General features: G+C 46.1%; 4 protein-coding genes across 5 annotated transcripts; all 4 read right to left on the bottom strand.

The window, feature by feature from the left end:
* Positions 1-375: 375 nt before the first annotated feature.
* HOXB5 (homeobox B5) lies at positions 376-2280 on the bottom strand. The gene is made up of 2 exons (XM_054396504.1): positions 1731-2280; positions 376-651 (listed from the first exon to the last, which is right to left on the bottom strand). Exons 1-2 carry the CDS (start codon positions 2278-2280, stop codon positions 404-406), a joined length of 798 nt encoding a protein of 265 aa, XP_054252479.1. The 3' UTR covers positions 376-403.
* Positions 2281-5805: 3525 nt separating this feature from the next.
* Positions 5806-7946, bottom strand: HOXB6 (homeobox B6). Its single transcript, XM_054396505.1, has 2 exons — positions 7488-7946; positions 5806-6065 (listed from the first exon to the last, which is right to left on the bottom strand). The coding sequence occupies exons 1-2, from the start codon at positions 7894-7896 to the stop codon at positions 5806-5808; spliced, it is 669 nt and encodes a 222-aa protein (XP_054252480.1). The 5' UTR covers positions 7897-7946.
* Positions 7947-18896: 10950 nt separating this feature from the next.
* On the bottom strand, positions 18897-22629 carry HOXB7 (homeobox B7). Its single transcript, XM_054396540.1, has 2 exons — positions 22230-22629; positions 18897-19193 (listed from the first exon to the last, which is right to left on the bottom strand). Exons 1-2 carry the CDS (start codon positions 22627-22629, stop codon positions 18940-18942), a joined length of 654 nt encoding a protein of 217 aa, XP_054252515.1. The 3' UTR covers positions 18897-18939.
* A 2717-nt stretch (positions 22630-25346) lies between these two features.
* Positions 25347-27241, bottom strand: HOXB8 (homeobox B8). 2 transcript variants are annotated; one of them, XM_054396543.1, is made up of 2 exons: positions 26821-27241; positions 25347-25702 (listed from the first exon to the last, which is right to left on the bottom strand). In XM_054396543.1, exons 1-2 carry the CDS (start codon positions 27239-27241, stop codon positions 25395-25397), a joined length of 729 nt encoding a protein of 242 aa, XP_054252518.1. In that variant the 3' UTR covers positions 25347-25394. The 2 variants fall into 2 exon arrangements, with proteins under 2 accessions (XP_054252518.1, XP_054252519.1); XM_054396544.1 differs by having other exon boundaries at positions 25347-25699.
* Between the last annotated feature and the right edge of the window lie 668 nt (positions 27242-27909).

Below are 27909 nucleotides of genomic sequence, written 5' to 3'. Positions count from 1 at the left end.
GCATCTGGAAATAAAATTTAATTAAAAAAAAAAATTTAAAGAAACATCCTCCTCCTCCCCCTCCCCCACCCCCCAGCACCCAAAAAAACCCCCAAACAGAACACGACATGAACTCAGTCCTGGGACAGCAGTACCATACACGTTGGTTTAGGATGTTTATCATGCCGAAAAGAAGGTGCCTCACTCTACAGTACTCCGAAACTAAGCTCTGCGGGCTGCTTTATTTATTTATTTCCGCTTTTTTTTGTTGTTGTTGGTGGTGGTGGTTGGTTTGTTGTTGTGTTGTGGTTTTTTTGTTGTTGTGTTTTTTTTTTTCTCTCTCTCTTTCCCCCCATCTCTTCTTCTTCTTTTCCTCGGTATTTCTCTCTCTTATTTGTATTTATTTATTTATTTTTAATATAATTTATGGCTGAAAGGCGCTGCCCGCCGAGGCTAAGCTCATGCTTTTCAGTTTGTTATCCTTCTTCCATTTCATCCTCCGGTTCTGGAACCAGATTTTGATCTGGCGTTCGGAGAGGCAGAGAGCGTGAGCGATCTCTATTCTCCTCCTGCGGGTGAGATATCTATTGAAGTGGAATTCCTTTTCCAACTCCAGGGTCTGGTAGCGAGTGTATGCTGTCCTCGCCCTCTTACCGTCTGGTCCAGTCATGTCTGAATAACACAGACAACAGCGGGGTTTGGGTTTGTTCTTTCAGCTCGGATTTTGCTTATCTTTAAGGTTATTATTTTTTTTTTTTTTTTAAATCCCGAGGTAAAATCTCTCACCCTTTTCGGGCAGCTAGGAAAGCTTCATCCCCAAATAACAGCCCCCCCACCTCCCCTCCCTCCTCTTCCTCGCACACCCCCAGACACGTGTAAACCTCCCCCCCCTACCCTTGGCCCCTCCAGATCTGACATTCGCAACTCAATATTCATAATTTAACTGGAGAAGCGAGATGTTGAAATAATCTCCCTTTTCCCCAGTTCTGTCTGGGTGTTTTCTGGGTCTGTTTGAAGGGGCATCAGGTTTAACGCTGCTTTCTTTTCTCCAAGAGGGGAAAAGGGGAGGGGGGGGGTGGTGTGTGCTCGTTATTCCCTGTGTATCTCCTCTCAATTTTGGTTTTGTCAAGAGCAGATTGTCAAGAATACACCCAGCAAAATAAGAGTAGAAAAGGTCTGAGAGACCCATCTGTGCATATAATGCCATTTTAATGGTCAATTCTTTCCTTTCCTGCCACCACATCCCCCACTCCCCCCCTTTCCCCTCAATTTTTAAATTACCTTTTCCCACCCTCCACACAGGGCTGAGAGCCTGAAATAAGCCCTGATTTCGCGACAAGGATAGCGAAACTAAAATAAAATCTCCCCCCAACCCCTACACAACACTCCCCCCTCCTCATCTCCTCCAGGCGCCAGAGGCAGCTTTAAAGCAGCGATCAGAGCAAGAAATACAAAAGCAATAAATAGCTGCGATTCTGATCAAAGAGCTAGCACCGAATAAAAGGAAAGGGAGATAAAAAAAAAGAAGACCAACGCCAAAACAAACCAGGGAGTAGGGTGGGGAGGGAAAAGGGGGGGAAAAAAGCCAGGGAGTGGGGTGGGAAGGAGAAAAAAAAGCAAGGAGTAGGGTGTGGAGGGAAAAGAGGGGGGAGAAAGCCCTCAAACACAAGAGGAACAGAGAGGGATAGAGAGGTTTGAGAAAAATAAACAACAACAACGACGAAAAAAAAAAAAAAAAGAAGTAGCTGTACCATGGCTAATGTGAAGTTTCCTCATCCAAGGGAATATCTGAGGTGCCTGCCCTTCTGTTGCTGCCGTGGAGGTCGCGATGGGTTCTGCCTGCGCTCGGGGGATGCTGCTGCTTATTGGAGTGCCCTCGTCGGCTCCCGAGGACGCGCTGGTCTCGTCTAGTTCTGTGAAATTTGTGTTGGTGGTGCTGGCAGAAGTAGCTTGGTCAGAAGGGGACGGGGTGGGTTTGCCTCCATGGCTTTCGCTGTTGGAGCAGGGTAGGGAGTCGGGAGAAGATAAGGAGCAGCTAGACGCCTGTCTAAACCTGCTCTCCTGAGCTGGAGAAGGGAAACCACGGGAGCTCTCTCCGACAGCCCCAAAGTGACTAGAGGAGGCTGAGCGGTTGATGCTAAGGTCCATCCCATTGTAGTTGTAGCCATAAGAGCTGGAATGCATGGTGCTTGAATCTCTGTAAGAACCGTTCATGGAACTGCTGGTCCCATAATTTAGTAACTGATAGTCGGGGCCATTTGGGTAGCGCCCTGAGAACGAGTTTACAAAGTAAGAGCTCATTTGGGTTATTTTGGAGGGCTTGATTTGTGGCTCGTGGTCGTTATAACCCCTGTGCTTGACGATTTATGATGTATTAATGAATTATAGCGATGCACTGTACTTCGTTTTTGCTATGTACGCGGCCAAATATGAGGGGGGGGGTGTGGAGGAGGAGGAGGAGGGAGGGTGGTGGTGGTTGGAGGTTGAGGGGGGGGTAAAGGAGGGGGTGTGGGGGCCGCGTTTGGGCATCACGTGCTTTTGTTGACCAGTCGTAAATTCTCACTGATGACCTCAAGAGGTAATTCATGCTCTATGGTTACAAATAATGACGGAGACCGAGGGGGTTAGGCCCGAGACGACGCGAACGCGCCCAGGCGCGTCCCCGAGTGGTTTCCATCCTCCCCCCCTTCTCCATCCATGAGCGCGGCCGGCGCCCCCCACGCTCGCACCCCCACCTTGGCGGAGCGCGCCACCTGCCGGCCGCGACAGGGATAAGCAGCGACACCCTCAGTGGAATAAGGTTGGGATGGGGGGGAAGGGAAAGGCGTAGAACCCCCAAATTTATCCTCAACAAACTCCGCTTTCCACTCCTCCACCCACCCCTTGCATTATTTCCCTTCTCGTCCCTAAAATCCAACTGCGAGTAGGAAATTTGTGGGAGGTGGGGGGTGAGGCGCGCTCCCTGCGCTCCCCCCGTGGGTCTTTTTTTTTTTTTTCTCATTCCATTTTCTTTCTTAAACTCTGAATTTCTTCCTTTGTGACCCCGCCCGGGATGGTGGAGAAGAGGCGAGGAATGAGGTGTCGGGTCGCTGTAAGGCCGGCCAAGGCTTCTTGGTTGATATCTGAAGTAGAATGTTCTGGGGTAGGAGGGGGGGGGAAGCGAGGCAAAGCTGCTGCAAGTTGAGAGGGAAGAGTGGCTCTTTGGGTTTATTTCGCGTTGTTTTTCTTGAAAAAGTCGAAAGGCGTTGGATGCTGAGCTTGGAGACCGTGAAGGGATCGCACCTCAGTTCTGGAAGGTGTGTGTGAGGAAATAAAGGAAGAGGGAAATAGGGAAGAGAAATAGAGGGAAAAGAGGCAAAGTCCAGCCGGTGGAAGTGGTTGACAATATCGCTTTTAGGATTTTCTTGCTGCTGATCATTTCACGTCCTCTTTGAACACATCCTTGTACTCCGTGGGTTTTCCTTTCCATTTGTTAACCTGCAAGGAATATTGGGGAGCAAATGCACGCTGAAATGGGTAAAAGCATGAGGAAGGAGCCGTGCTTTGTTGAGCATTACTTTCTTTCTTTTTTTCTTCCTTCTTCATCTCTTTTTTTCCTCTCTCTCTCTTCTTTTATTTTTTTGATTTTTTTTTTTTTTTTTTTCCGAGGCACTTTAGGAATTTCATATGCTTGTCTGCAACTCATTGGAAATTATGCGCCATATTGAAAGTGACATATAATTATAATAATTACGGGCAATGAAAAGCGTGGCAATAATAGTAAATGTCCTACAGCTGTGAAGCTTCTGCATGAATTGATTTTAAAAGTGACTGACATTAAACCAGCTTGTGGCACGGGGGAATGCATTCATACATAGGTATTTCTGGTGGGTACTGGGGAAAAGGGAATGGGAAGCAAGAGATGAGGTTTCATCACCTTTTCCCCCCGTGAAGTTGCAGAGAACAGTACCCAAACTAGGCTCGGCTGGCTGCTTGCTTCCAGTCCTAAATCCTCAGCAGAAAAAAAAATAGAATACCTCCTCACAACATTTCCTTTTGTATAATTCCCCCAAACCCCAGGAAAAGTTTGCTGTTAGCATGCACAAAATTCCTTTTTGGTACGGAGCAGAAGCCTTTCCCCAACTCATCCCATCCTGACCAGTCAGCCTCGCCAAAAGAGCCACTGGAAACGCGTTCAAGTGAAAATAAAAAGCTACTTTTAAAGAAAGGTCTCGTTAGACTTAGCTTAGATTATTTTTTTTCCCACCTTTTTCTTCCCCCCCTTTTTTCCCCCTTCCTTACATGGAGGCTGTATCCTGGAGCTGAGTAGCTCCTCATTTCAGAAGCTGAATTCCCTTGAAATCTGGACGTTTTTGGGCGATACACTTCACTTTGATTGGGGGGGGAGGTATATGCAGTAAAGGACCAGATGTTTGAAAGATGCTAGGCAAACGTTAGGTATCTTTGGTAGATAAACGAGAGCCTTTCCCCCCCCCCCCCCCCCCCCCCCCCGTTTCTTTGATTTATTATGTATATGGAGAGCGTTTCGTCATAACTCTTTGTACTGTAACAATAAAAAAAAAAAAAAAAAAGAGGAGCGATACTAAAGCAGAATGGCAGCGAGGAAATACTCTTGGTGAAAGGTCTTCCATTTCAGATTAGACGAAAAAAAAAACCACACTAAAAAAAAAAAAAAAAAAAAAAAGGGAAAACCAGATTTATCTCCCCACTGTAACTTCCGTGTGCTCGGAGCTGCTTGTCCTTGCAAATTAGGAGACATTGTCACACAGGGAACAGCAAGGTTTTACAACCCTCCTGCTCCTCAAAGAATGGAAGTTTTCCCTGGAAAAGGGAAAGAGAATCGTAATAATAATGACAGGGATTGGTGGCGGAAGAGGGGGGAGTGGGGGGTGGATTGTGCGTGAGATCGAAGACTTTTGTTTTTATTAGAGAATTCCATGTTCATACCTAAGACAAACTTCAAACACAGCACGTACAAAAAATTAATAAAATAGAACTTTGTTGTCGTTGTTGTGGTCGCTTTTTCGCAGCTTTTTTAGGTAGTTCTCGTTCTTTCAGTAGATTTTTTCCCTCCCCCCCCGGTTAAAAGGTAGAACAACCAACCTCCCCTCTACCCCCTCAAAAAAAAAAAAAACAAACCAAAAAAACAAACCCACAAACTAATTACAAAGACCCCAGGGTTTGATTAATTTACCAAAGGAGAGGGATTTAAAAAAGAAAAACAAAACAAAAAAAAATACCCAAACCAACCCTATGTCCACCGTGCAGGAAACATTTTTACAAAATTAAGACAATAAACACCCCAAATGACAAATATTGCAGCACTTCCATTAAATACAAGAGTTAGCAGGTTACTAGCAGTGACACCAAGGGTAGAAACACGGGGAAGAGTCCTTTTTTTTTCTTTTTTTGTCTTTTTCCCTTTCCCCCCCCCCTTCTCTCTCTCTTATCCTCTTATCTCTTTACTTTTGTATTATCATTATTTTATCTCAGAGTGGGGGAAGTGGGAGGGAGATCTCGAAAGGGAAAAAAAAATTAAAAACGCAACTAGAAGCCTGATTTTTTTTTCCTTTTTTTTTTTCTTTTTGCTGGACACGACAAGATCACTGGGAACACGAGTCCATGGCATTGGTGGCCCAAACTTTCTAGCTGTTGCCACTGCTGCTGAGGGCTTGTCCCACCAACGTGCAGGTTTTCCCTGTCCTCGCAACCAGCCCACACCCCCCTTCATCATCCTCTCGGCTCTCACACTCTCACACACTCCCTAATTTATTTCGTTGGGTTTTGTTTTGTTTTTTTTTTTTTCCTGTGTTTTAAATAATACTTTCACTCCGCTGTTTTCTCCTCCTCTTCCTCCGCGCTGAGTTGCGAGGAGTTGAGCAATTTATTCTCTTTTTTCCACTTCATCCTACGGTTCTGGAACCAGATTTTGATCTGCCTCTCCGTCAGGCAAAGGGAATGAGCGATCTCAATCCTTCGGCGCCGGGTCAGGTAGCGGTTGAAGTGAAATTCCTTCTCCAGCTCCAGGGTCTGGTAGCGGGTGTAGGTCTGGCGGCCTCGGCGACCGCTGGGCCCAAAGGAAGAACCTGTGAGACCCGAAAAAAAAAAGAAAGGAAAAAAAAGGAAACAGGAAAAAAGAGGAACAGATAAGGGGAACAAATAAGGGGGGAAATAGGGTGAAAATATAAGGGGATATAAAATAAAGAAAAAGGGAGGGGAAGCCCCTAGGTTTAGTGGAGCTGCGGAGATGCTTGGATAACCGGCGGAGACGCTACGCCCCGCACCGCGGCTGTGTGCAGAGGAGGTGCATGCCCTGTCCCTCGCCCTCCAAAAGCTTTGGACGACCCCAAAACAATCCCCATGCCGGGAGCCCCTCCATGCTCTTAGGGAGGGTTCCCCTTGGCCGGGCCGCACCCGCGGGAAGATCCGCAGCCGCGCTGCAAGGCAAGGCAGGGCAGGCAGAGGGGTTAATGGTGAACTTGCCAGGCTTGCAGGCAGGGCTGTGGAAGACAGGGCAAGATCTATCTTATTCCGGAATGAAAAATCGCAAGGTGTTCTTTCCTTCCCCCACCTTCCCAGCCCTCCCTCACTATTTTCCACCCTACCGGCAACTGTAATAGATCTGAGCATTTAAGCAATAATGAAGTGAATCGATCTGCCCAAACTCTGCATTAAAGAGGACACAACACTTTATGTCCCTGCGCTAATGGACATCAATTTGGAACTTAAAAGGCAACAAATGCATCTAAACATGGGGAGGAGGGTGGTGAGCCTCTATTATATTTCTCCCCCACACACTTTTTTTTTCCCCTTTTTTTTTTTTCTTTGATTGAGGAAACAGCACTTAAAGAAGTCATATATCACCAGAAGGAGGGGGGAAATATATATATATATCTGTCTTCCCCGAGCAGACTTTTCATTACGTGCGAGTTTCATTAAAAATGTAGCCCTCTCCTTTCAAATATTTAAACCCTTTCGTGTTATTTAACTCCGGGAATCGGGCAGCCAGCGAGAGAGGGAGCAACGTGGAGGGAGGTGTGTGCGTGTGGGGGTGCGTGTGCAAAGCCATCCAGATCTGATGTAGAAAAGATATCTCCCAGTGCGTGTGGGGGAAAGACAGAGACAAATCGGTGTAGCTGAGTGACACGCAAACTGGAATGTGGGGTGGAAAAAAAAGCAAGAAACCACCAAGGGGGTAGTGGTGGCGGTGTGATGGAGAAATGCTGTATTGGGGTTTAAATAGAGGATAAACTTTTTTAGCTGGGGGGGGGGGGGAGTGGTGGTGGTGAGGAAAATACTTCAGTAACGTGAAGTTTTGGGTGCGTGTCAAGAAGTAAGTTGGAGCTTCTCGTTGTCGCCCAACTTCCCGGCTGGAAGTTTGGGCTCTAAAGTGAATCTTATTCCTGCTTCCCTCGCTCGCTCGCTCGCTCTCTCTCTCTCTGGCGGTAACAAATAAGAAAGGGGGGGAGGAGATTGATGTATTTATTTCTGTAAAAGAGTAAACTCACTATTGCAAGAGTTCATCCGCTGCATCCAGGGGTAAACCGGGGCGGAACACTTTTGCTCCTCGCTCTCTCCGAACACACTTTTGCTCTGCGCGCAGTCCGATTTGCGCGGCTCGGGGGCGAAGGGCACCTCGTCCAGGCTGGGGGGGCCACACGCAGGGTCCTTCTCCCTGAAAAAACCGCCGGCCCCATAGTCACAGGCGGAGCTGCGGCTGTAGGCTCCGTTGCTTTGCTGGTAGTAAGGAGAGGAGGTATAACCTTTCTCCTGGACTCCCGTGGCTCCATAGGTGCTGGGATAGTGCCTCAAAGGATCCGCATAGCCCGAGGGATATAGCGGGATCTGTCCCAGGAAGGGCTCCTGCCCCGCCGCCAGACTCACCGGGAAGGTCGAGTTGACAAAATAAGAACTCATTGGAAGGAGCTTTTTTGCCGTCCTTTCCCCGGCTTTTATGATTTGTTGTGTTTTATAGTCCAAGTGGTTTAGCTATTAGTAGTATATCGGAGATTGGGTTTTAGCTGAAGGGAGATGGCGTGGTGCCAGCGAGGGACACAAGGAAATACAACCATCTGATCATGGGCTGACCAATAGCAGGCGCCTGAGGTTGCAAAATAGCACCCATGAGGAGCTGAGATTGCACCAGGGACCCCCAAGAACAAACCATCCACCCCCTTTTCCCTCCCTTTTAAACAACAGAAATGCACCCCCTTAACCAAATATATAATATCTGCCGAAAAGAAACATTCCCGGCGCGCTCCGAGCTTCATAAATAAATAAACGTGTGCTCCCCCCCTCTCCTTCCCCTTCCCCTCCCCTCTCCCCTTCCCTTCCCTCCCCCGGAGCTCAGAGCGGGGGTGTGCGAGAGCGCGGATGGCGGTGTGCGCGCCTATATGTATTTACACATAGACAACGTATATACAAATACCCGATGTAAATGGGGGTAGGTAAAAAAAAAAAAAAAAAAAGAAGTTAATTATTCGCATTCTGAAAAGTTTAACCCTTCATGTTTGCAAATCGTCCCGAAACCTCTAGGTACTTCCCTACAGTTAAAGACAAAAAGGAGGGGGAAAGAAGGGGGGGGGGGGGGAATAAAAAAAAAAGTTTTCTGTGCCTTATGTGTGAACTTTATAAGGAGGAGATTCTGCCCGGTGGGTTAATTTAGATTTGCGGGAGCAGAAGAAATCGCTTTTGACAACTTGTTTGGGCTGATGTTTGTCTAATTACCACAGATTAACACTCCCCGCTCAGAAAAGCTGCACTCGCTTGAGCCGAATCTTCGTTTACCGTATAGTGAATATTTTTTCTTTTTTTTCTTTTTTTTTTTTTCATGTGTGTAAAAGCTTTATATTCCGGAGATAAATGGAAAATCGAAGTATTTCCTTGATCCCTTGATAAATCCTGATCCTCTTCAGAGTCCGGTACCGCATTGTGCCCTCTTGCGTTTTTTTGTTATTACCAGATGTATGCCCGACCTTTTTATGGCTAAAAGGAAGCTTTAGGTTATCATCAAAAGCTGAGATTATTGATTGGTACCGATCGAGATGTCGAGATGTTGTTTCCTTTTTTTTTTTTTTTTTTTTTAACGAGAGTGATGCTGACGGTGCGGTAGGGCTGCAGCCCTGGAGGTGTGCAGAGATCCCGCGGCTTTACATCCCCCCAGCACACACACACTCTGAGCCCGTCCTCACTTCAAAATACCTGGTCTTGCAAAATTAAAACACTGGATAAGATAATTCCTGAAGTCTCAAGCTATTTCTTATCATCCCAAAAGCTGCACTTCGCTCTGGGCTTTGCTTCTGTGGGGTTTGCCCGGGAGGTGATCTGCTCTACCTGGTACATTCCCCCATTAGATCTTGCTTTGCTCAAAGTAGAGTTGAATCTCTCACAGCCTTCGCCTTCTTTTTCTCTCTTCCCCCCTCCCCCCCCCCTTTTTTTTTTTTTTTTTTCCCGTGTTCAAGGGGAAAAATCAGATTGGTCTCATAGAGAAAAGAAATATCTAATAAATCACTAAAAAAACCCAACTAAATTAAACCCAGGACTGTTCTCCCGATCATTGCCGTTTTATCAAGGGTTTGTTTCCTGCCCGAATTTGTGGCCATCTGTCTGTCGGGTCTTCTGTGCAATGAAATGACACGCTTTATAACACACACACATCCCCTGTACTTAGATCTGTGTTGCCACAAATCTAGAATTACATTCATGACATGGTGTCTGTGGAGCTGCCAATGCGGCTCTCTCCGACCGAGCTTGAAGTATCTACTAAACCCGTGTCTTATTACGAGCTAATTTATTTTAAACATCGTGTTTACAGCACCAAAGCCAAGATTGTTTCATGCCACGGCTGCAATGAACATTTCGACTGAAACGTAATCCTTATAATTCAAGGAAATAACATGCAAAGGAAGTAGTTTTCATCCTACACACACACCCCCACACACACTCCTCCTCCTCCCTCCTTGACTGGTATCTCTTATATTTGTTCTTGCAGAGTTTCCCTTTGTGTATGGAATGGACCCAAACTTACGTAGATCTGCTTTATTGGTATGTGAGGGGAAAAAAAGAAAAGAGAAAAAAAAAGAAAAAAGAAAAGTGAGATGGAAAGGGAATGATGACTAGAGAAGAGAAAAAAAAATACTGGGATGAGAGCCCGAAGTTAAGCCCTTTGCTAAGCCAAACAGCTCAGACATTGCGTTAGAGTTACGCAATATTTGTAGCTCCTCAGAAACCGGCGAGTATCTGGCTGTGAGCAGCTCCGCATGCAAATTGATTTTGCGTCTAAGAAATGAGAAAGAAATAATTCGGTGCGTGAGTACATCTGCTGAAATTGTTTGCTCTCATATTTTCTCTCACTTCTGGGGATGGCTTTGCAAATAAACCCCTCGAAATACTTTGGGAAATAAGTCCCTCAACCTTAAGTGTTAGGGTAGTCAAATACTGCTCATCCTCCTTCCTTTCTGGCTAAAAGAGGCTTTATGCTTACTTAGGCAGCAGACTTTAGAAAAGAAAATTAAAAAACACACTAATTGAAGTTGGAAGCTTGTTAATTGTGTATCGCTGACATCTTAGACACGCTGTAGGTTTAAAAAAAAATTAATATGTCTTGCCTTTGAGAAGAAGGATGACCCTAGAGATGGCTATTTGGGGGAGGAAAAGAAAAGAAAACTTGGTTTTCAAGGTGGAAAAAAAAAAACCGCCCCATCGCCTGTCATAGTTTCATCTTCCGGAGGGTCAGGCCCGCGGTCTAATTGATTTGCCACCTCTAATAGATGTAAATAGGAGCAGAGGTCTTAAAACCGCACTAAATCTCGGAGAATTGAGTGTTTAGCATAGAGGTGGTTCCTATTCCCGGCTCAAAAGCTTTTGAAAAAAATGTACCAAAAAAAAAAAAAAAAAGGAGATAAAATTCAAATCTAAACAATTTTGAACTCTTAGGTTATTAGCCTGGTAGTTTTACAGGACCTCTCCCGCCTTTCCCCCCTAAAATCTGAAGGTAAATCTGAGATGGATTTTGCAAATATATTTTCTTTGGACGCCTCTAGTGCCAGCTCAGCCGGGAGGGAGCCAGAGCCAGAGCAAGAAGCGAGCTTATACAGTAGCCCTTAAGTTAAAAACCTTCTTTGAGCACATCTTTATTCAAATCTTTGGCCTCATCTCCTCCAAAAACCAGGCTCAGGGTTTGCTAAGGAGGAGGCAATAAAGCGGGGAAGTTGCAAGAGACACCAGAAGGTGGAATAACAGATTTGGTTAGGCTGGGAAAGCGGCTTTCCCCTCCTGACAGACATCACTCATCTGGCAGGGTTATAAATGCAGATAAAAAGGAGGATTTACAGCCTGTACAACCCCAGATCGCTGCCCGGGAAGGTCCCACTTTACTTTTTTTTTTTTTTTCATCTTGGTCTTTTTGCTTTTCTGGCCAACCCCACCAAGCAGAGCCAGGCAGATAGATGAGGGGATTAAAGCAACACGCAAATATGTGGAAATGCAAACAGAACAGAGAGTTGCTTGTGTGAAAGCTCAACCCTCTCATAACTTGGTAGAAAGTTCAGTGCAGTTGGTTCCAATAAAAAATGAAACTCCTTTTTTTTTTTTTTCATGTGGAGCTGGAATTCCCGATCCTTCTGAAGTGAGAACACAGCGGGGGTTTCCCTACCGAGGGACTTATTGCAGCCATAAAGTCAAGCCAACACCACGAAAACACTTGAAAAACCCCCTTGTTCCTGGAGTCAGACATAGAAAACCCTTGGCAGCAGAGCAGCTTTCCCCTCTAAGCCTCCTGCACACCCAAAAAACGCTTCGAAAATAAACCCCGACAGAGCCATGTAGAATTCCAGGGTTGGAGTGTTTAAAACAATAACCCCTGAAGGTGTTAAAAAAAAAGACAGAAAAGAAAATAAAATCCTCACTCATAACCGCCTGAAACTTAATTTCCAGCAATTTAAGTTTAATTTACCTGACTTCCCGAGCAGTGCGTAATAACCTTGTTAATGGCATCTTTGAAAAGGAGCAATAATAATCTACCATTGTTCCATTAAAGAGTGCAGCTAATTATTAACACACACAAAAAAAAAAAAAAAAAAAAAGAAAAAGAAAAAAAGGGGGGGGGGGGAACAGAGGGAGTGGAGAGAAGGGGGAGAGGGAGACTCAAAATGCATCCAGAGTGAAGTATTTCAGTGAAAGCAAACCTTGGAAAGGAGAAAGTGGGGGGGTTGCTGGTTAAATAATATTGGGGAAAGGAGGGAGAGGGAATGGAAAAGGCGAGATGGATCGTGTAAGGCGGCTGGGGGGTGTTGGGAATTGCAGCATGGAACAAGTTAATCATGGCTGTTGCTGGTCAAGAGAGAGAAACTTTTATTTCCCCCCCCACCCCCTTTTTCCTTTTTTTTAAACCCCTCTTCTTTTTTTCCTTTTATTTATTTTTTCATTTTCTTTCTTTTTTTCTTTTTTTATTTAAACATAGTCTTTGGCCATTTCACTTTTTTTTTTTTTTTTTAATAGAAAATGTCTCTGGTCTAGACATAAACAGTTGCCAGGAAACTGTGTGGTAGAAGGAGAAAACGAGAGGGAGAAAGCCAGAGGGAGGGAGCGAGAGAGAGAAACCTTTTAAAATCACAGGCAGGCATTGTCCCTACAGTAACTTAAAAGTGATTCGTCGCCTGCTTTTACCCCCCCAGCTCCCTCCTCAGCAACTTCCTCAGTCCTATGGACACCACTTGACGTCTCTTCCCCAGGCCCAGAAAAAAAAAAAAAAAAGAAAGAAGAAAAAAAAAAAAGACCACTCGGAGCAATAAATGAATAAAAGACCAAATTTTTGCTGTGCTGATCATCTCAAATCTTCTCCCTCTATGTCATTATCGCATTTTACAACATCTCCTCTTCTGTTCACTCCCAGCTACCTCTCATCTGCCCTTCTTCTGCATAGAGACAGATGTGAGGTGGTCTGTATGCAGCTGGATGTACAGACCCGCACACACCGGGCACGGAACAGCTCTACCCCGCTCATCACCATAGGTTGGGGTTTTGGGGGGTGGACGTACAGATCAGCGTACACATATGGGGTGTCCATAACTCACATGTGAGCGCACATATATGTACGTTTGCACCCCACATATGCATATCCACACACATACAGCCACAAACACAATTCCCAGCAGGACACCAGGCCTGAAGTGCATCCAAGAGCATGGCCAGGGGGGGTCTTGGGACCACCACCCAAGCTTGGGGAAAAGGAAGGCCAGCCAGGACAAGGACACGCACCCCCTCGTCGTCCCCCCCTCAGGGGTCACAGGCTTGCGGGGAGCCCCCCGGGAGCCGCCGCCCGCCGCCGCTGACGGTAGATGGCAGCAAACGGCGGGGAATGGGCGAGCCCCAGGAGCGGCGACGGCACCGGGGGGACTACGGCGAGACGGGGGCTGTCCTCGCTGCACCCCGCTTTGGGGTTTAGATCCTTCAATAAGCAAGCAAAGGGAGGATGGGGAGGGGAGCCTGTCCGGGAGCAGCGCGGACACACCTCGCACCCCCCAACCCCCAACCACAAAATCCCTCGGGGGTGCGCGGAGGTTTCTCAGTTATCCCACTTTAAATCGGGATGAAATAGTGAAAAGGACCTGCCCGCACCGAGGTGCGTGGCTTCCACAAGTGGTTTGTCCATGAGAGATATGGAAGAATTGGCCTAAAACCCGTTTTGGAACAAGGTTTCTGAATTAAAATAAATTTTCATTCATTTTTCCTCCTTTCCAAGCGCAAAAATAACGAGACAGCTCGGGAAAAGGCGGAATGGGTGGTGCAACCGGCGTTATTTTTTTTCTCCTTTTCTTTCTTTCTTTTTTTTTTTTTCTTTCTTTCCTGTGATTTGTGAAAAATGTAACAGGTTCGGGAAGAAATCACTTTAAAAAAAAAATTACTTTCTGTTTATTATTTCCGCGGCCCCCGATCATTGACTTTTGTCCACGCAATATTCAGGCACAGTGAGATAAATCGTCACGTCATAAAACGGTTTATACTTAAGTAATGAATCTCCTCTTACCCCACCTCGCTTCACAGAGACAATCTCTTACACTATGTCATTTCAAAAAAGCACCTCGGAACAGTAGCAATTAATTCGATATTTCACCACACACACCCTTCGAAATTTCGAATAAAACACATTTAAAATGAGTGGCACCTCCGGATGAATATTTTCTTACATTCTAAACCCAAAAGCGAGCGCTGGGATATCAGAGAAGGAAAAGAGAGGGGAGGCGGGGGGGGGGAGTTGTGCAGAACCTGGGGTGGAAAAGCACCGGCACACGGTAGGGTGAAATCCAAGCCGCTATTCCAGCCGGGAAAAGCTGTAAAGCCCTGTTAACACTGCAGAACGCAATTAAATACAAGGAGGTTTATTACATCGCAACGTCAGCTTCATTTGGGAGTTTCAGGAAAGAGGAGGGGGGGAAGAAAAAATACAATGAGAGCACTGCGCTCTGGGTCGACTTCATTCTTATTATTTTTTTCCCTCTGTTTGTTCGTTTGTTCTGTTTCTCCTTTTTTTTTTTTTTTTAACTAATTTCCAGAACCTTATTCCCGAGGACCACCGCAAACTGCCCTCTCTGAAGAAACCACCCACATCATAATGACCCTGGAGAGCAACGCAAAACCCAACTGGTTTCCACACAAAACTTCGCCAAATTACTGGGCTCGCCTGAAGACAAGCAAACTGGCAAGAGATGCTGCGAGGGGGGAGAAAGAAACAACAACAACAACAAAAAAACACCCCAAAAAATAAAACGCGACAACTACCCACAAAGGGTTTGGTATTTTTCTAAAGGCAGTGTCTAAAAGCCTCCGTCACCGAGCTACTGCAAAATCCTTCATTCCAAGTCTACTATCTCCAGGTGACCTTCCAGGCTTTATTTTCCCTTCTTATCTCCTTATTTTCTTTGTCTTTCGCTTAATTATTTCTTATCTTTTTTTTCCTTTACTCTCTTTCTTCCTGTCTTACATCTTTCTAATTTCTTTACCGATTTCTTTCTTTGCTTCCCTCAATTTCTTCCTTTCCTTCCCTCAGTTTCTTCCTTTCCTTCCTTCGAATTCGTCCTTTACCTTTTTCACGTCTTTCCTTTTCCTTTCCTTTCTGTTTTTTTTTTTTCCTCCACCTTTACACTTTAATATTTTTTCGGATAAATTGCCACTTAAACAGATTTCCATCACCCCTAATTTCTTCCAGTGCTTCCCTTCTTCACCACCCCACCCTTTTTCTTTCTGTTTCTCACACACGCATACACATTCCCGGGATAGAGGGAGGTGGGGAATGGGATTAGAAAAAGCAGCTTGACAAAAGCATTTTTCTCAAAGTAAAAAAAAAAAAAACAAAACAAAAATTAAATTAAGAGAAGCAAGTATTATTCCCTTACCTTTTGACGTCCATTTCTGTGGCATGAGTAAAATAGAGAGGGAGGGAGAGACAGCGTTTTGCTTATCTGCTAGCTGACAAATATTGTCCCAACCTGATAGCCGTCGATTGCCTCTCTGACTTGGAGAGAGCTTCTTGGTTTGGTGGTTTTGGTTTTTTTGTTTTTGGTTTTTTTTTGGGGGGAGTTGATTTTTTTTTTCCTGTCATTTGCATAGAAAATGGAGTAACTTCCCTCTGTGAAAAATGATAGCCTCCACTCCATCCAGAATCTCCTCTGCCTCTCCATTACTAGTGAGATTCCAACTCAGCAGGCAAATTAGTAGAGGAATAACCAAAAAAATAAAATAATAATACTTTAAAAATAATAATAATTTAAAAAATAGAACTCTTTTGCCCTGTGTGTGCGCAGAGGTGGGTGTCTATGTGAGATGTGGATGTGTGGATAAGCGTGTGTCCCCCCCACACATACACACACCCCTCCCCTCTCCCCTGCTTTTAGCCCTATCGAAGCTTATACACAAAAGTAAAAAAATGTAAAGAGGAGAGAGCCCTATAGAGGACACTGATCCGACCCAAGGTGCAGCGGACAGAAGAATGGTGCAATATAACCACATGGGAAATAATAAAAAGTTCATGTTCACGGTTAGCAGTCCACATGACCGGCTCTGGCCAATCCCAGAACCCAGCCACTCATAAAGTTCTATCACAAAGTTGTAAATTTTCATAAAACAACAAGGAATTTATTGCATTTCTTCATGACCGGTTTAACAGCAGTCTTTTTCTTAGCCGCCATCTTTTTTTTTTTTCCTTTTTTTTTAACACACTCTCCCCCCCCCAAATCTGAAAAAAAAAATTAAAAAGGGGTTCAGGGTTTTTTTTTTTTTTACCCACCCCTCTTCTTTTCTTGGTTGCATAGAACGGGGTGGGGTGGGTGCTGGAAAGAAATAATCGAATAACAGCACGTTGGGCTGTGGAACAATAACAGCCCCCACCTCCCCTTCCCTCCCTCCCCCCCAGAATAAAGAGCTTGGGTTTGGTTTTGAAATGGGGAAATAGTAAAACAGTGGGGTTCGGGTGCGGTTTTTTGATGTCTTTTTTTAAACGCTATTGGGATCGTTTGCTGCTGAAAGGGGCAATTAGGAGATTTCGGGGAGGGGGGCGGGGGGAGGGGGGGGGCGGAATGTGGGAAGAGGTAAATAAAGGCAATAAAAGCATGCCCGGAGTGTCCATGCCCTGGGAAGGGTCGAGCCGGCGGGGTTAGTGCCTCAGGGGATCCCCTAAGCCGAACACCCCAAAAACACCCAGGTGTCCCCCCACCGTTGTATGCAGGGTGGTGGTGGGGAGGGGGATGCTCCGGGAAGGTGGGTCACCCCCACCGGTAACCCACTGTCCTGCCTTTGGTGTATTAAACCGTCGCTTTCCCTGTTTTTCACGGAATTCTCAATTCCTGTGCCCCCCCGGCTGCAGAGGTCCGTGTAAGGGGAGCAGTTTGGAGGTGGGGGGTGGGTTTGCAGCCAGCCAGGCCACTGCAGACTAGGAACAGGGAGGGTGTGTTGGGGGGAAATTTCTGGAATCGCTGTTTTTTCATTCCCCATTCCTCTCTGCGCAGAGAGCTCCTGGAAAGAGATTGCACCAAGGGATTTCACCAAGGTATAAGGCAAAATTCCCTCTTTTTTTTTTTAATGCCCGTTTCAAGTGGGAATTTCAGTGCGCAAAAGCCATAATCCCTCCTGCCTTTAATAATGAGCTTTCCACAATTAGTGCAAGCAGCAAATCCCGCAAATCTCTGTTTGTTGAGAGACGTGGGCGTGCAGATTCTTGATGTGGTATCTTATTTTTCCTAGAACCTGGCTAAAAGACGATGTCCTGTGCACCTTCACTTAGGGCATGAAGTCATCTGCAGGGGGAGAGCGAAAAAAGCAGAGAGGCAGGGAGGGAAGTAAAGGGAGAAGGTGGAAAGCTGCCACCTCCAACTCCATCCAAATCTTCCTGGTTGATTTTTTTTTTTTTTTTTTTTTTATTTCCTCCTTCCCTGAGCATCTTGCTCGGAGTGGAGTAAATTGCACGAAGCCTCCGCAGGAGGAATCCGCATCTTTACTGCGCAGTGTAAACAAACAGGCAGGGGCGGGGAGAGAGGGTGGCGAAGGATGCGGCCCCGCGCAAGTGCTTAAATTTCCTCGCCTTTTGTTTTGCGTTGTTGATTTTATTTTTTTTTTTTTTACCCTGCGTTTAATTGCTTTAATTTATTTTATGCGCGCTTTGATGCTGAACATTATTTGGTGCTAATGAAAGATTTCCAGCCCGGCGTGAAGGGATTGAATTTAAAATACAAATATACTAACCCCACAACCAAATATATCGGATTTCTGCGAAATCGTTAGAAGAATTAAAACAGGGGGTACAAAATCTATTTGGGCTGATTCTGGCTTCTTTCCATCCCTCCTTTATGTTCGTAACTTCTTCAGTAACAGCCTCAGCGCAGTCCTAGAGGGAGGGAGAGAAAGGAGAGAGCCCCGAATATTGATGAAACCTTCGTAAATTCGTCAAATCTATTGATAAGGTGGTAAAATTTGGGAGGGGTCGGCTGTTCAGGGTGTATGGTCACCTAAAATGATATTTAGAGATTTTAGAAAGAAACATGGAATCCCAATTTTAACATGGATTAAGAAAAGAGAAAGAGAGAAAGAAAGAAAGAAAGAAAGAGATACAGGAAGGAATCCAACGCTTGATTATTGGCGATTTCAATGGGGTTTTTTAAATATTTTTATTTTCTTTTTTATTTTCTTTTATTATTTCGAAGAATAATAATCACAGACGAGGGGAATAAAAAATAAAAAATAAAAATAAAGCAACGCGTCGCCATTAAATAATTCGCTACTTTGATATACAACATTTTACGTAGCACAATATTAATTCCTCTCCTTTTTTTTTAAATTTCTTTTTCCTTTTGTGTGTTTTTGTTTTCCGTAGAGATTTGAAGAAGGAAGAAGTCCAGGTAAAACTATACACAGACAAAAGAGCATAGCAAGGAAAAAAAGAAGCACAGAGGGGTGATAATCATTCGTGTGGTGTACAGGATTCTATGCGCTAAGTGTAATTTGCATTCAGGCTTTTTTTTTTGGGGGGGTGAGGGGGTTGGGTGTCACATTTTCTAAATAAAAGGTGCTAAACACGACCACGTTACTTCATAGCGGGGGAAAAAAGGGGACACAGCGGAGGTACAAACAGAGATTTACAAATTACTGGGACTAGAGGAAGGCTCACATAGAAAAAAAGTGTCTATCCCGACTCTAAAACCACATGTAATAGGTAGATAGTCATTCTATTGTACAAAAAAAAAAAAAAAGACTTTAATATAGGTAGTATTTTTTTTCTCAGTGTCAGGAAACACAACGTATCATTCGTAGGGTTTGCTTTAATTAGTTATGCACTTATTTATCTATTTTAATATATAGTCTGTTTTGTTTTGTTCCTGTGGGGTTTTCCCCCACTTTTTTTTTTTTTTTCCTCTCGCGTGGGTTTCCACGTTTCCTGCAGCCATCCAGCCAGCCATCCACCTCTCTCTTCTTTCATTCTTCTTCGTCATCCTCCGCATCTGGTTTTTCCTGGCTGTTGGAGCCAGAGCAGGTAGTTTTATTTTCTTTTTTCCACTTCATACGCCTGTTTTGGAACCAGATTTTGATCTGTCTCTCGGTGAGACACAGGGCGTGGGCGATCTCGATGCGTCTCCTCCTCGTCAGGTAGCGGTTGTAGTGGAATTCCTTCTCCAGTTCCAGGGTCTGGTACCTTGTGTAGGTCTGGCGACCGCGTTTTCTGTCGGTGCCTAGGAAATAAGAGCAAGTTTGGATCAGCGGGAGGTTGGCTGGGAGCGGGGGTGGTGTTTTGGGGTTTACCCTCTTAATTTCATCCTTTGGTGCTGCTGGGTTTGTTTTCTCTCTTATTTTTGTCATCGGGTGCTGTATAGCAAGGAGCTATCCACTGCAGTCCCTCGGTGGGTCCAAAGTCCCTGGAGGAACCGGACAAACTGGGACAACCCTTTTTTTTTTTCTCATTTTCAAGATCAACTCTGTCTCCTCGAGGCTTTTCTCCACCTCACCCTCAATGTTCTCAGTACCCAGACCACTCCAGCTTTTATTTCCCTTCATCCAGGAAAAGCGTGCAGGGCTTTTTGTGTGTGTTCCTGTGCGTGACTCCAAGGGAACAGCAAACTTCAGGAAGTTTACTGCCCTTGTAGCACTGCTCAGAATCTGAGCTCCTGCTTTAATTTTCTTGTAGGCACCAGAAAATGCGTGTGGTTGGGGAAGGAATAGAGAAACACAGTCGGGCCAGAGCGAGAGAGGCATCTGCTACCTACACAAATCCAACTATTTGTCCTCTCTTAAAGCTGTCATCAGGCGCCTGCTTGGGAGGTGTGTGATGGTCTTGATTATTTGAGGGGATGTTTTGGGCACAGCAGTGACTGCGCAGCTGACAGAGGGGCTGTCCCCCCCGAGAGCTGCTCTTTTGAGGGGAGGTTCTCAGATGAGAAGCCACTCAAATCACCTACCCCAAGCTTCCCATCACCCTCCAGCTGCCTGCGAGCAGCGTTTGGAAAGGGCCCAGCTCTTAACTCTCTCTTTCCACTCGACATTTCCTGGAGTCTGATTGGGAATAATTCTACAATATGGTGTTTGTGATCCTGACTCTATCCTCTATGTAAATGCGATGTATATCTATAGTATAATGTATTCTTCTCCTGAGCAGCTGGGATGGCAAACAGCAGCCCTCGGCCTCTCCTCCACACATTCCACTGGACTCCTCTTCTTCTTCCCCTTTTTTATTTTTTTTTAACACCCCCCCCCCCCTTCCTTTCTAAAAGAAGAAAAGGTCTAGTCATTAAAAGGAGAAAAAAAAAAGAAAAAGAAAAAAAAAAAAAAAAAAAAAAAAAAGCGGCGAAATAGCCAGGCTGGCTGTAAAGTAAAACTGTGCAGGTCGTGGAATGCGGGTTGTAAAATCCGCTGAGAGGAGAGAGCCATAAACCGCTGCTGAATAGGGATGACAACTCTATCTCTGCTCCCTGATGAAATTCCACAAGCGGGATCGCACAGTGGGCATGAGGCACTGGGAGAGGCGGGGAGGGGGGTGGGGGTGGGAAAGGAGACCCCACTTTTACAATCGAGTTCGACTTTTTTAGGCTCAGCAGATCCCAGACCATCCAGGGTTTGGGTTTGGAGTTCAGAACCCCGCTCCTTTCCCCAAACCTTCTCTAACGCTGATCCTTGCAGCGTCACAGGTTAAAAAAAAAAGAGGTAGGGGCATGGGGGGCTTCTTAAATCTAAAGTCAAAGAAAAGCGGAGGCGAAGTGTTTACGACCAGAAATATTCGGTCTTAGATAAATCAACTGCAAAAGTGAATGAGTTATGGAGCAGGTAATGGAAAGAACTGACCACCAAATAGGTGTGAGGGTAACTCCTGCCTTTCCAAGCCGCTCTGCATTGGCTACTTCACTGTTTTCTTTGCCATCTCCTTCACAGGGAGGTTGGCCCGCACTCCACTCACCCCTGAGGTTTCCTAAACAAGACCCTTCCCGAATATTTTGGCCGCGGAAGGAGGCTGGCTCGTAGGGATGCTCTCAAGTTGCAATCTGGCACTGCTGAGAAGCCAGAGAGGCTGGAAAATGAGCTCACGCCTTCCCCTCGGCTCCCAGCCGGGACAGCAGCTCCTTTCTCCCCCTTTCTCAGGATTACAGCAGTGTAAACACACTACGCGTGCACAAGGACACTGGTCAGGATGCTCCAAACTGGAGGGAACCCAGCCCAGAGCAGCTCAGCTCAGCCCAGCCCCGCTAGGAGCAACCCAGCCCGGCCCGGGGAGGGAGGGAGCCGGGACGCTCCAGGCCTGCTCCCGTGCCAGGAAAATGGATATTTATTAAATGTTAATTGACATTAATACCCTGAGACGGAGACGGTTGGTGACGAGAGGCAGCGTAGCCTCCCGGCCTCCATCAGCTTTGGGGTTGAGACACATGTGTGGGGGCTGCGCGTCTCGTCCCCCACCCCGCTCCGCTCCCGCGAAGCACTGCGCGGCCTTCCGCGGAGCTGCGCTGCCCTGTAGAACCCCAGCAGGGTCACGCTGAGCACCTCATAGTCCCTAAAGACCATCACACCGCGGTGATGTTTTGTGAGAGGTCACAGAGACGTCCTCCCGTTCCATCTATCCATCCATCCATCCATCCATCCATCCATCCATCCATCCATCCATCCGGATTCCGGCCAGAGTGTCACCGGCTGGAGAGTGGAGTTTTTAATTGCCCCGGGAATGATGTGTTGCTGTTTCTGATGGCAACACACTACGTTTAATTGCAGTGTCTGGCACATCGTGGTGGAGGGGCTGGTAAATGAAGGGTTTGCAATCTAACAGCAAACAAACCAAGCTTGCAGGCACCTCCCATAAATAGTTTCTTTCAGAATCTGTATCTACGCGGGGTTAGCACCATCTCCATCCTGTAAATATAGGAGAAGAGGAGCCTGGCCATTATTTCTGCAGCTCTGTCTTGTCCCCTTCAAGACAAACTGCCCTGTGCCCGGCACATACACAGCCCCAGCAACACACCGATAAATATTTAAAGCTAAAAGGATGGCTTTATGGTGGGTGTGGGGGTGTGTGGGGTGTGTGTGTGGAGAGGGTGTTCGCTCTCTCCCTCTCTCTTTTGAAGATGCGTTTTGGGTGAAACGTCATGAAAGGAGTTGGGGACAATTCCCCCCCCCCCCCACCTCCCTCGCACGCCAGCAAATAATTTACACTCCCCCCACTTCCCCCCCTCTCTCTCACACACAGAAACATACCCCGGGCTTCATTCTTTCGGGAGGTTGGGGCTTACCTGTGCTCCTCATCCAGGGGTAGATACGGAAGTTAGTGTCGTTTTGCATATCTGAGTCCCTCTGGTCCGTTTTGTTGCAATTCTGCTTGGAAGCATCTCCCGGGCACATCATGGAGAGGTTTTGTTCAAAAGGGGAACAGTGCATGTTGAAAGAGCCGGGTTCCAGGCCATAACCAGAGGAATACATACTGGGGGGTTGGGGGTGTACGGCGCTGCCACTGGAGTAGAGCCCGGGCATGGAAGCGGCGAAGGGAGGAGTGGATCCGGCCCCATAACCCGTTCGTTGGGTGTTGGAGGCGAAAGCGCAAGAAGTTTGCTCGGGAAAGACTCCGGATGGGAAAACCGAACTTGCGGCTTGATATTTCGAAAATAAAGCATTCGCATAATACAATGAACTCATAATTTGGCCGGGTGATTTGTAGGTCGGGACGTTTTAGTGTCGGTTTTACGAGGTACCGTGATATATTACGGAATTAGAGTCCAGATTTACACCAAAAAAGAGCCCTTTTTCCTCCCGGCCCCATGTGACGCGGGGGCACGTGGCTCCAGCGGCTCCAATCGCCGCCCGCTCCCTCCTCGGGGGCAAAAAAAAAAACCTGGAGTGCTGCTGGATTTATCAAATATGATAAATAATTGATGCGATACGGAAAAAAAAAAAAAAAGAAAAGAAAAAAGAAAAAAAAAAACACCCTTCACGATGTACGCTGGAAAGGGTGAAATTGGGCTGGAGTCGATAAGCAACCTGTAATCAGTTTTCAGCTTAGAGCAAGAGAGAAAGAGGAAAAAAATAGAAGGGAGTGGGGGGATGGGGTTGGGGAGGTCGAGGAGAGGGGGGGGATGTGGGGGGGTAAAAGCACATTGCTGATAAACCAGCGTCTCCCTCTCGGTTTCTCTCTGGTGGAGGAAAAGGAAGGGAGCTCTATTTATCCCTTTATTGATCCCGTCTAAAATTCCCTCCTTCGCACCAGTTCTCCAGCTCCGAGATACTTTTTCATGATATTATATAGAATTCCCTCCCCCTTCTTTGACCTTCTCCACCCTCGGCCCCATCCTCGACCCCCTCCCCTCCAAAAAAAAAAAAAAAAAAAAAAAAAAAAAAAAGAAGACAAATGTCTCATTGATACCTAATAGTTTCAAATTTTTTTTCGCCTCTAAATGCCATTCATCTCCTATATTTAATTTATTCCAGTGCCACGGGCTTTGAGCTTCGTATTGAGCTGGCATTTGCTTTTCTTGTGGCGAAAAATAAAGAGCTCCCAGATCCCTTGTTCAGCGTGTCAGCGCTTCTGCAGGACTCAATTACAGCTAGAAGTAAAACCTGACCAGCTGGCTGATTTGCTTTCTGCTGGAGAAGCAGAGAGAGACCTTCCAAAATGTGATCTGCCTCTTTTTTTTTTTTTTTTCCTTTTTTTCAAAGAGAGGGATGGTAGTGGAGAGGAAAAGGTTTTAGAAAGAAAGTCTTACAGACAGAGAAGCAGTCCAGACAATGGTGGATGAGCACCCAGGGGTTGTGGTGTGTCTCCTTTCCCCAAGGTTATGTTGGAAGGGGGTGGGTTGTGCATCCCCGCACTCCTCTGCTGCCATGGCAGGGCAGCTCGGGAGGGGAAAGGAGCAGAAAAGCAGCTCAGCTGCGCGACTGGCAATTTATTTTCGCAGCGAGATGAGTGGGAGGAAAGGAGGGGAGGGAAAGGACGGGGGGGAGAGACCCAGAGCTGGGCTTCGTCTTGTGGGGAGAGTGGGGTGAGCCAGGAGAGAGGTAGAAAGGAGGAAAGAGAAAGGAAAAAAAAAAAAAAACCACACACACCAAAACCAACAAAACTAACAAACAGCACACGTTACCTTCAGGAAGGATTTCCACACAGCCTCCCAACCTGTCACCACCCAGGAACTGTTAGAAACAACAACAAGAGCAGAAGCCATGGCAGTTGCCCCGACCCCCTCCCCTTTCCCCACGACTCCCAGGCAGCAGCTCCCCCGGCCCCAGCCTGTCCCAGCAGCAATCCAGCCCCTCCAGCATCTCTCCAGGCAAAGAAGTCTTTGATGGCCAGGGCTGCAGCTCCGACACAATTGACTTTTATTTCCTTTCTATCAAAGTGGTCCTGGAGGAAATGGAGCAGGGTAAAAGAATGATGTCACGGAATTCTCGCTTGTAAACTTTATTGTAACTTTCTTCCGCTGCTTCCAGGTTTAGACAATAGAACAAAGTGATGAAAGAACAACAAAATATATCATTAGTTCCCCCAATAAAGTAATTCACGTATACAGTATACATTCTTTTTCACAGTTAAACCTAAAGATCACTTTACAACTTGCTTCACTGTGCGCATGCTAACTAAAGGAGAGGAAAAACGCTTTTTTTTTTCTTTTTTTGGTCTTTTTTCCCTTTTTTTTCCTTTTTAAGACACATTTAAAAATTGTAAAAAAAAAAAATTAGGAAAAACAGTTAAAAGAAAAAGAAAATCCCTAACCAAAGAAAAGAAGTGAGGAAAGTAAGGAAAGAAAGAGAGAGAAAAAGAGAGATAACTATAGCATAAATAGGCAGTTTCATGTTGTTGGGATGTTTGTTTCAATAGCTACCTCCAGTACATACAGACAAACCCACCCCCCCCCAAAAAAAAATCATAACAATACCAAAAATTAAACAAAACCAACAACAACAAAAAAAAAAAGGTGGAAAATCAACAAATTAAAAGTGCACATATGTAATTTCACGTAACTCCTATAGCGTCGAAAGCTATGTTAACCAACCCCCACCCCACCCACCCCCTCACCCCAAGAAAGAAGAAAGAGACGGAGAGAAAGACAGAGAGAGAGAGAAAATTTCACAGTCAGGTTTTACATAAGCTATTGCGTTACACTACCACTAGTTAATAACTGGCAAAAAAAGGCAGGAGAGAGCTCCCGATCCCTTCTGCATACTGGGCATTGTATGAAAGGATAATCAGGGAAGTGGTGCTTACAGCTATATTGTTTTACAGCAATAAAAGGGGGGGTGGGGTTTTTTGTGGGGTGTTTTTTTTCTCTTTTTTTCCTTTCTCTTTTCTATGCATTGTTGTTGGTTTTTTTTTTTCCCCCACCCCTCCCTTACATTAACTGCCATTAACGTGGGGCTCAGGGGCTCTTCCACCCCAGTAGCGCTTGCCTTTTCAGTCCTTAAAAATCCTTTTATTTCTTGTCCGCCTTCTGTGCTTCCCCTTCCTCGTCCACCTCCTGGGCTCTTTCCATTTTCTGTTTTTCCAGTTCTTCCTGCTCGCATTTGCTGCTGGGAAACTTGTCTTTGTTGTTTTCCTTTTTCCATTTCATCCTCCTGTTCTGGAACCAGATTTTGACCTGCCTTTCTGTCAATCCCAGGGCATGCGAGACCTCGATCCTCCGTTTGCGGGTCAGGTAGGGATTAAATAGAAATTCCTTCTCCAGTTCCAGGGTCTGGTAGCGGCTGTAGGTTTGCCTCCCCCTCCTTCGTCCAGCGGCTGCTGGGGAATTGCAAAGGTTGGGTGGAAGAGGGGAAGAAGAGAAGGAGGTTTTGAAAGATACATAAACCAGGCTCGGGAATAGGCACACACAGGCTCACACACACTCACAGGCATAGGGACTGGGGAGGGTGGGGGGAGGAAGAAAAGGACTTGCAGGAGCAAAGGCAGGAAGCAAAGAGGGAGAGGGAAAGGTTCCTGTGGAATATTATTAAATGGGAAGATGGTTATAAAGGAAAGAGGTGATGGTGGCAAGGGAGAGGTGGGGAGAGGGGGGAGGAGGTCACCCACCAGCCCACTCCGAGCAGCCCAGCTAAGCCCTGCACTTGCACACTTACGAATACCAGAATCACAACAACAACAGGCTCCGGTTCTTTGGGATTTCCCTCCCCCCCCCCCCCCCCCCCCCTCTTAAAATAAAAGAATTTTTAAAAATCAAGACCTGCAACCCGGGGAGACTAAGCAACCCCCTCATACTCCCCCCCTGCTGCACCCCCTCCCCCCTAATCCCCCCCGAAATCCCAAATCAAACGCAAAACAAAAATGAAGGGTCTTTTTAAGGCTATAAAAGTGCCATAAACTTTAAGGACGCTTCCTTCCACAGAAAGCCCGGGTCGCTCAGCACCCCAGAAGAAAAGGTCTCCTTCAGGGTAATTAAACTATAAAGCAATTTACAAGTGCAAAAGTTTACCCCCATAAAGCAGTAAAATACAGTCACTGGGGAAGAAAAAGGGAGCGAAAAGCAAGCGAGCAAGAAAGAGGGGCAGAAAGCAGGCAAGAGGGGCAGAAAGCAAGGAAGAGGGGGCAGAAAACAAGCAAGAGGGGCAGAAAGCAAACAAGAAGGGCAGCAAGTAGGCAAGAGGGGCAGAATGAAAGCAAGAGGAGTAGAAAGCAAACAAGAAGAGCAGAAAACAAACAAGAAGGGGAGAGAGCAAGCAAAAGGAGCAGAAAGCAAGCAAGAGGGGCAGAAAACAAGCAAGAGAGCCAGAAAGAAAGCAAGAGGAGCAGAAAACAAGCAAGAGAGCCAGAAAGAAAGCTAGAGGAGCAGAAAGCAAGCAAGAGAGCTACTTTCTAGGCTCAGGAAATGCCTCCTCCTCGCTGTCCTTTCCATCTCGCCTCACCTTGCGGTCGCATCCAAGGGAAAAGCTGTGTCGGAGAAGGGCTTTGCTCCGAGCTCTCCGCCTCCTCTCCAAGGCCGCTGGCAGCGAGCTTGCAGTCCGTGTACTGCACCAAGTCCGACTCCTGGGCGCTGAAGAGGCTCTGCCTTTGCAAGGGGTCGTAGCCATAGAAGTTGCTGGGGTCCCCATGGCACGCCACGGCGCAGGGATTCTGTTGGTAAGGGGAGCTGGAGAGTGAGGATGCTCCGTGGTAAAACTCCTGGATTTGGGTCGGATGCTGGAAGGTGCCCCCCGTGCTGGGTCCGTACACCACCGTGGGTCTGCCCCCAAGATCCTGAGCGAACCCACAGTCATAGTAATTGGGACGTAAGGAGTCCCCGGTTTTGTATTTGGAGAAGAGTGAGTTGACAAAATAAGAGCTCATTGTAATTGGAATAAGAATAGTAGTTTGGAGGAGGAAGGGGGGGAAAAAAAAAAAAGCCAAAAAAAAAAAAGTCAACCAAACCACGGGAATCTATTAGCCAAAAAAGAAAGCGCTAAGATGCTAAGCAACGCCACTTTGTGATTTCCAGGAATATAAAAGGAGGATATAATCAAAACTCTAAGCCTGCATGATATTGAATTCTTTCCTCCCCCCCCCCAACCCCTCCAACCAAAAAAAAAAAAAAAAAAAAAAAAAATCGCCACTTAAAGAGTTCTCGCTTTACATTTCCAAGAAGAGATGCCAGTTCATAAACAGTTTTCAGTGATTTACTTCAGCGCAAATGAGTTGTTTCATATTTTGCAGTGTCTTTTCATGATCATTTGCATCTATTACCAAAACCTCATCCTATTGGCTTCTCCTTACTCCACACGGACTCTGCACCGCATGATTGTGAAAGGAAGAGTGTGAGAGAATAAAGAAGGAAAAGCAAGCGAGGGGGAGAGAGAGAGAGAGAGAGAGAGAGAGAGAGAGAGAGAGAGAGGGAGAGGGAGCGAGAGGGGAAGGGAGAAGGAGGTGGGGTGAATATACGGATTAAATATGTTTAACTACCTACATTAATGAGATATCGCTCGCCTCACAACAAATCACATACCTAGACCACCCAAAAG

The sequence above is a fragment of the Indicator indicator genome, chromosome 37 (genome assembly GCF_027791375.1).
Source record: "Indicator indicator isolate 239-I01 chromosome 37, UM_Iind_1.1, whole genome shotgun sequence".
Classification (NCBI taxonomy): Eukaryota; Metazoa; Chordata; class Aves; order Piciformes; family Indicatoridae; genus Indicator; species Indicator indicator.
The sequence above is the reverse complement of the archived record's forward strand: the minus strand, read 5'-3'. Positions and strand labels throughout refer to the sequence as shown.

Coding starts and splice junctions, on each gene's coding strand:
- HOXB5 (XM_054396504.1), bottom strand. CDS start 2,280: ATGAGCTCTTACTTTGTAAACTCGTTCTCAGGGCGCTACCCAAATGGC. Junction 652..1,730: donor GAAACTTCACATTAGCCATG/GTACAGCTACTT, acceptor TGTGTTATTCAG/ACATGACTGGACCAGACGGT.
- HOXB6 (XM_054396505.1), bottom strand. CDS start 7,896: ATGAGTTCTTATTTTGTCAACTCGACCTTCCCGGTGAGTCTGGCGGCG. Junction 6,066..7,487: donor GCGGATGAACTCTTGCAATA/GTGAGTTTACTC, acceptor CGGGTCTCACAG/GTTCTTCCTTTGGGCCCAGC.
- HOXB7 (XM_054396540.1), bottom strand. CDS start 22,629: ATGAGTTCATTGTATTATGCGAATGCTTTATTTTCGAAATATCAAGCC. Junction 19,194..22,229: donor CCCCTGGATGAGGAGCACAG/GTAAGCCCCAAC, acceptor CTTATTTCCTAG/GCACCGACAGAAAACGCGGT.
- HOXB8 (XM_054396543.1), bottom strand. CDS start 27,241: ATGAGCTCTTATTTTGTCAACTCACTCTTCTCCAAATACAAAACCGGG. Junction 25,703..26,820: donor CCCTTGGATGCGACCGCAAG/GTGAGGCGAGAT, acceptor GCAATTCCCCAG/CAGCCGCTGGACGAAGGAGG.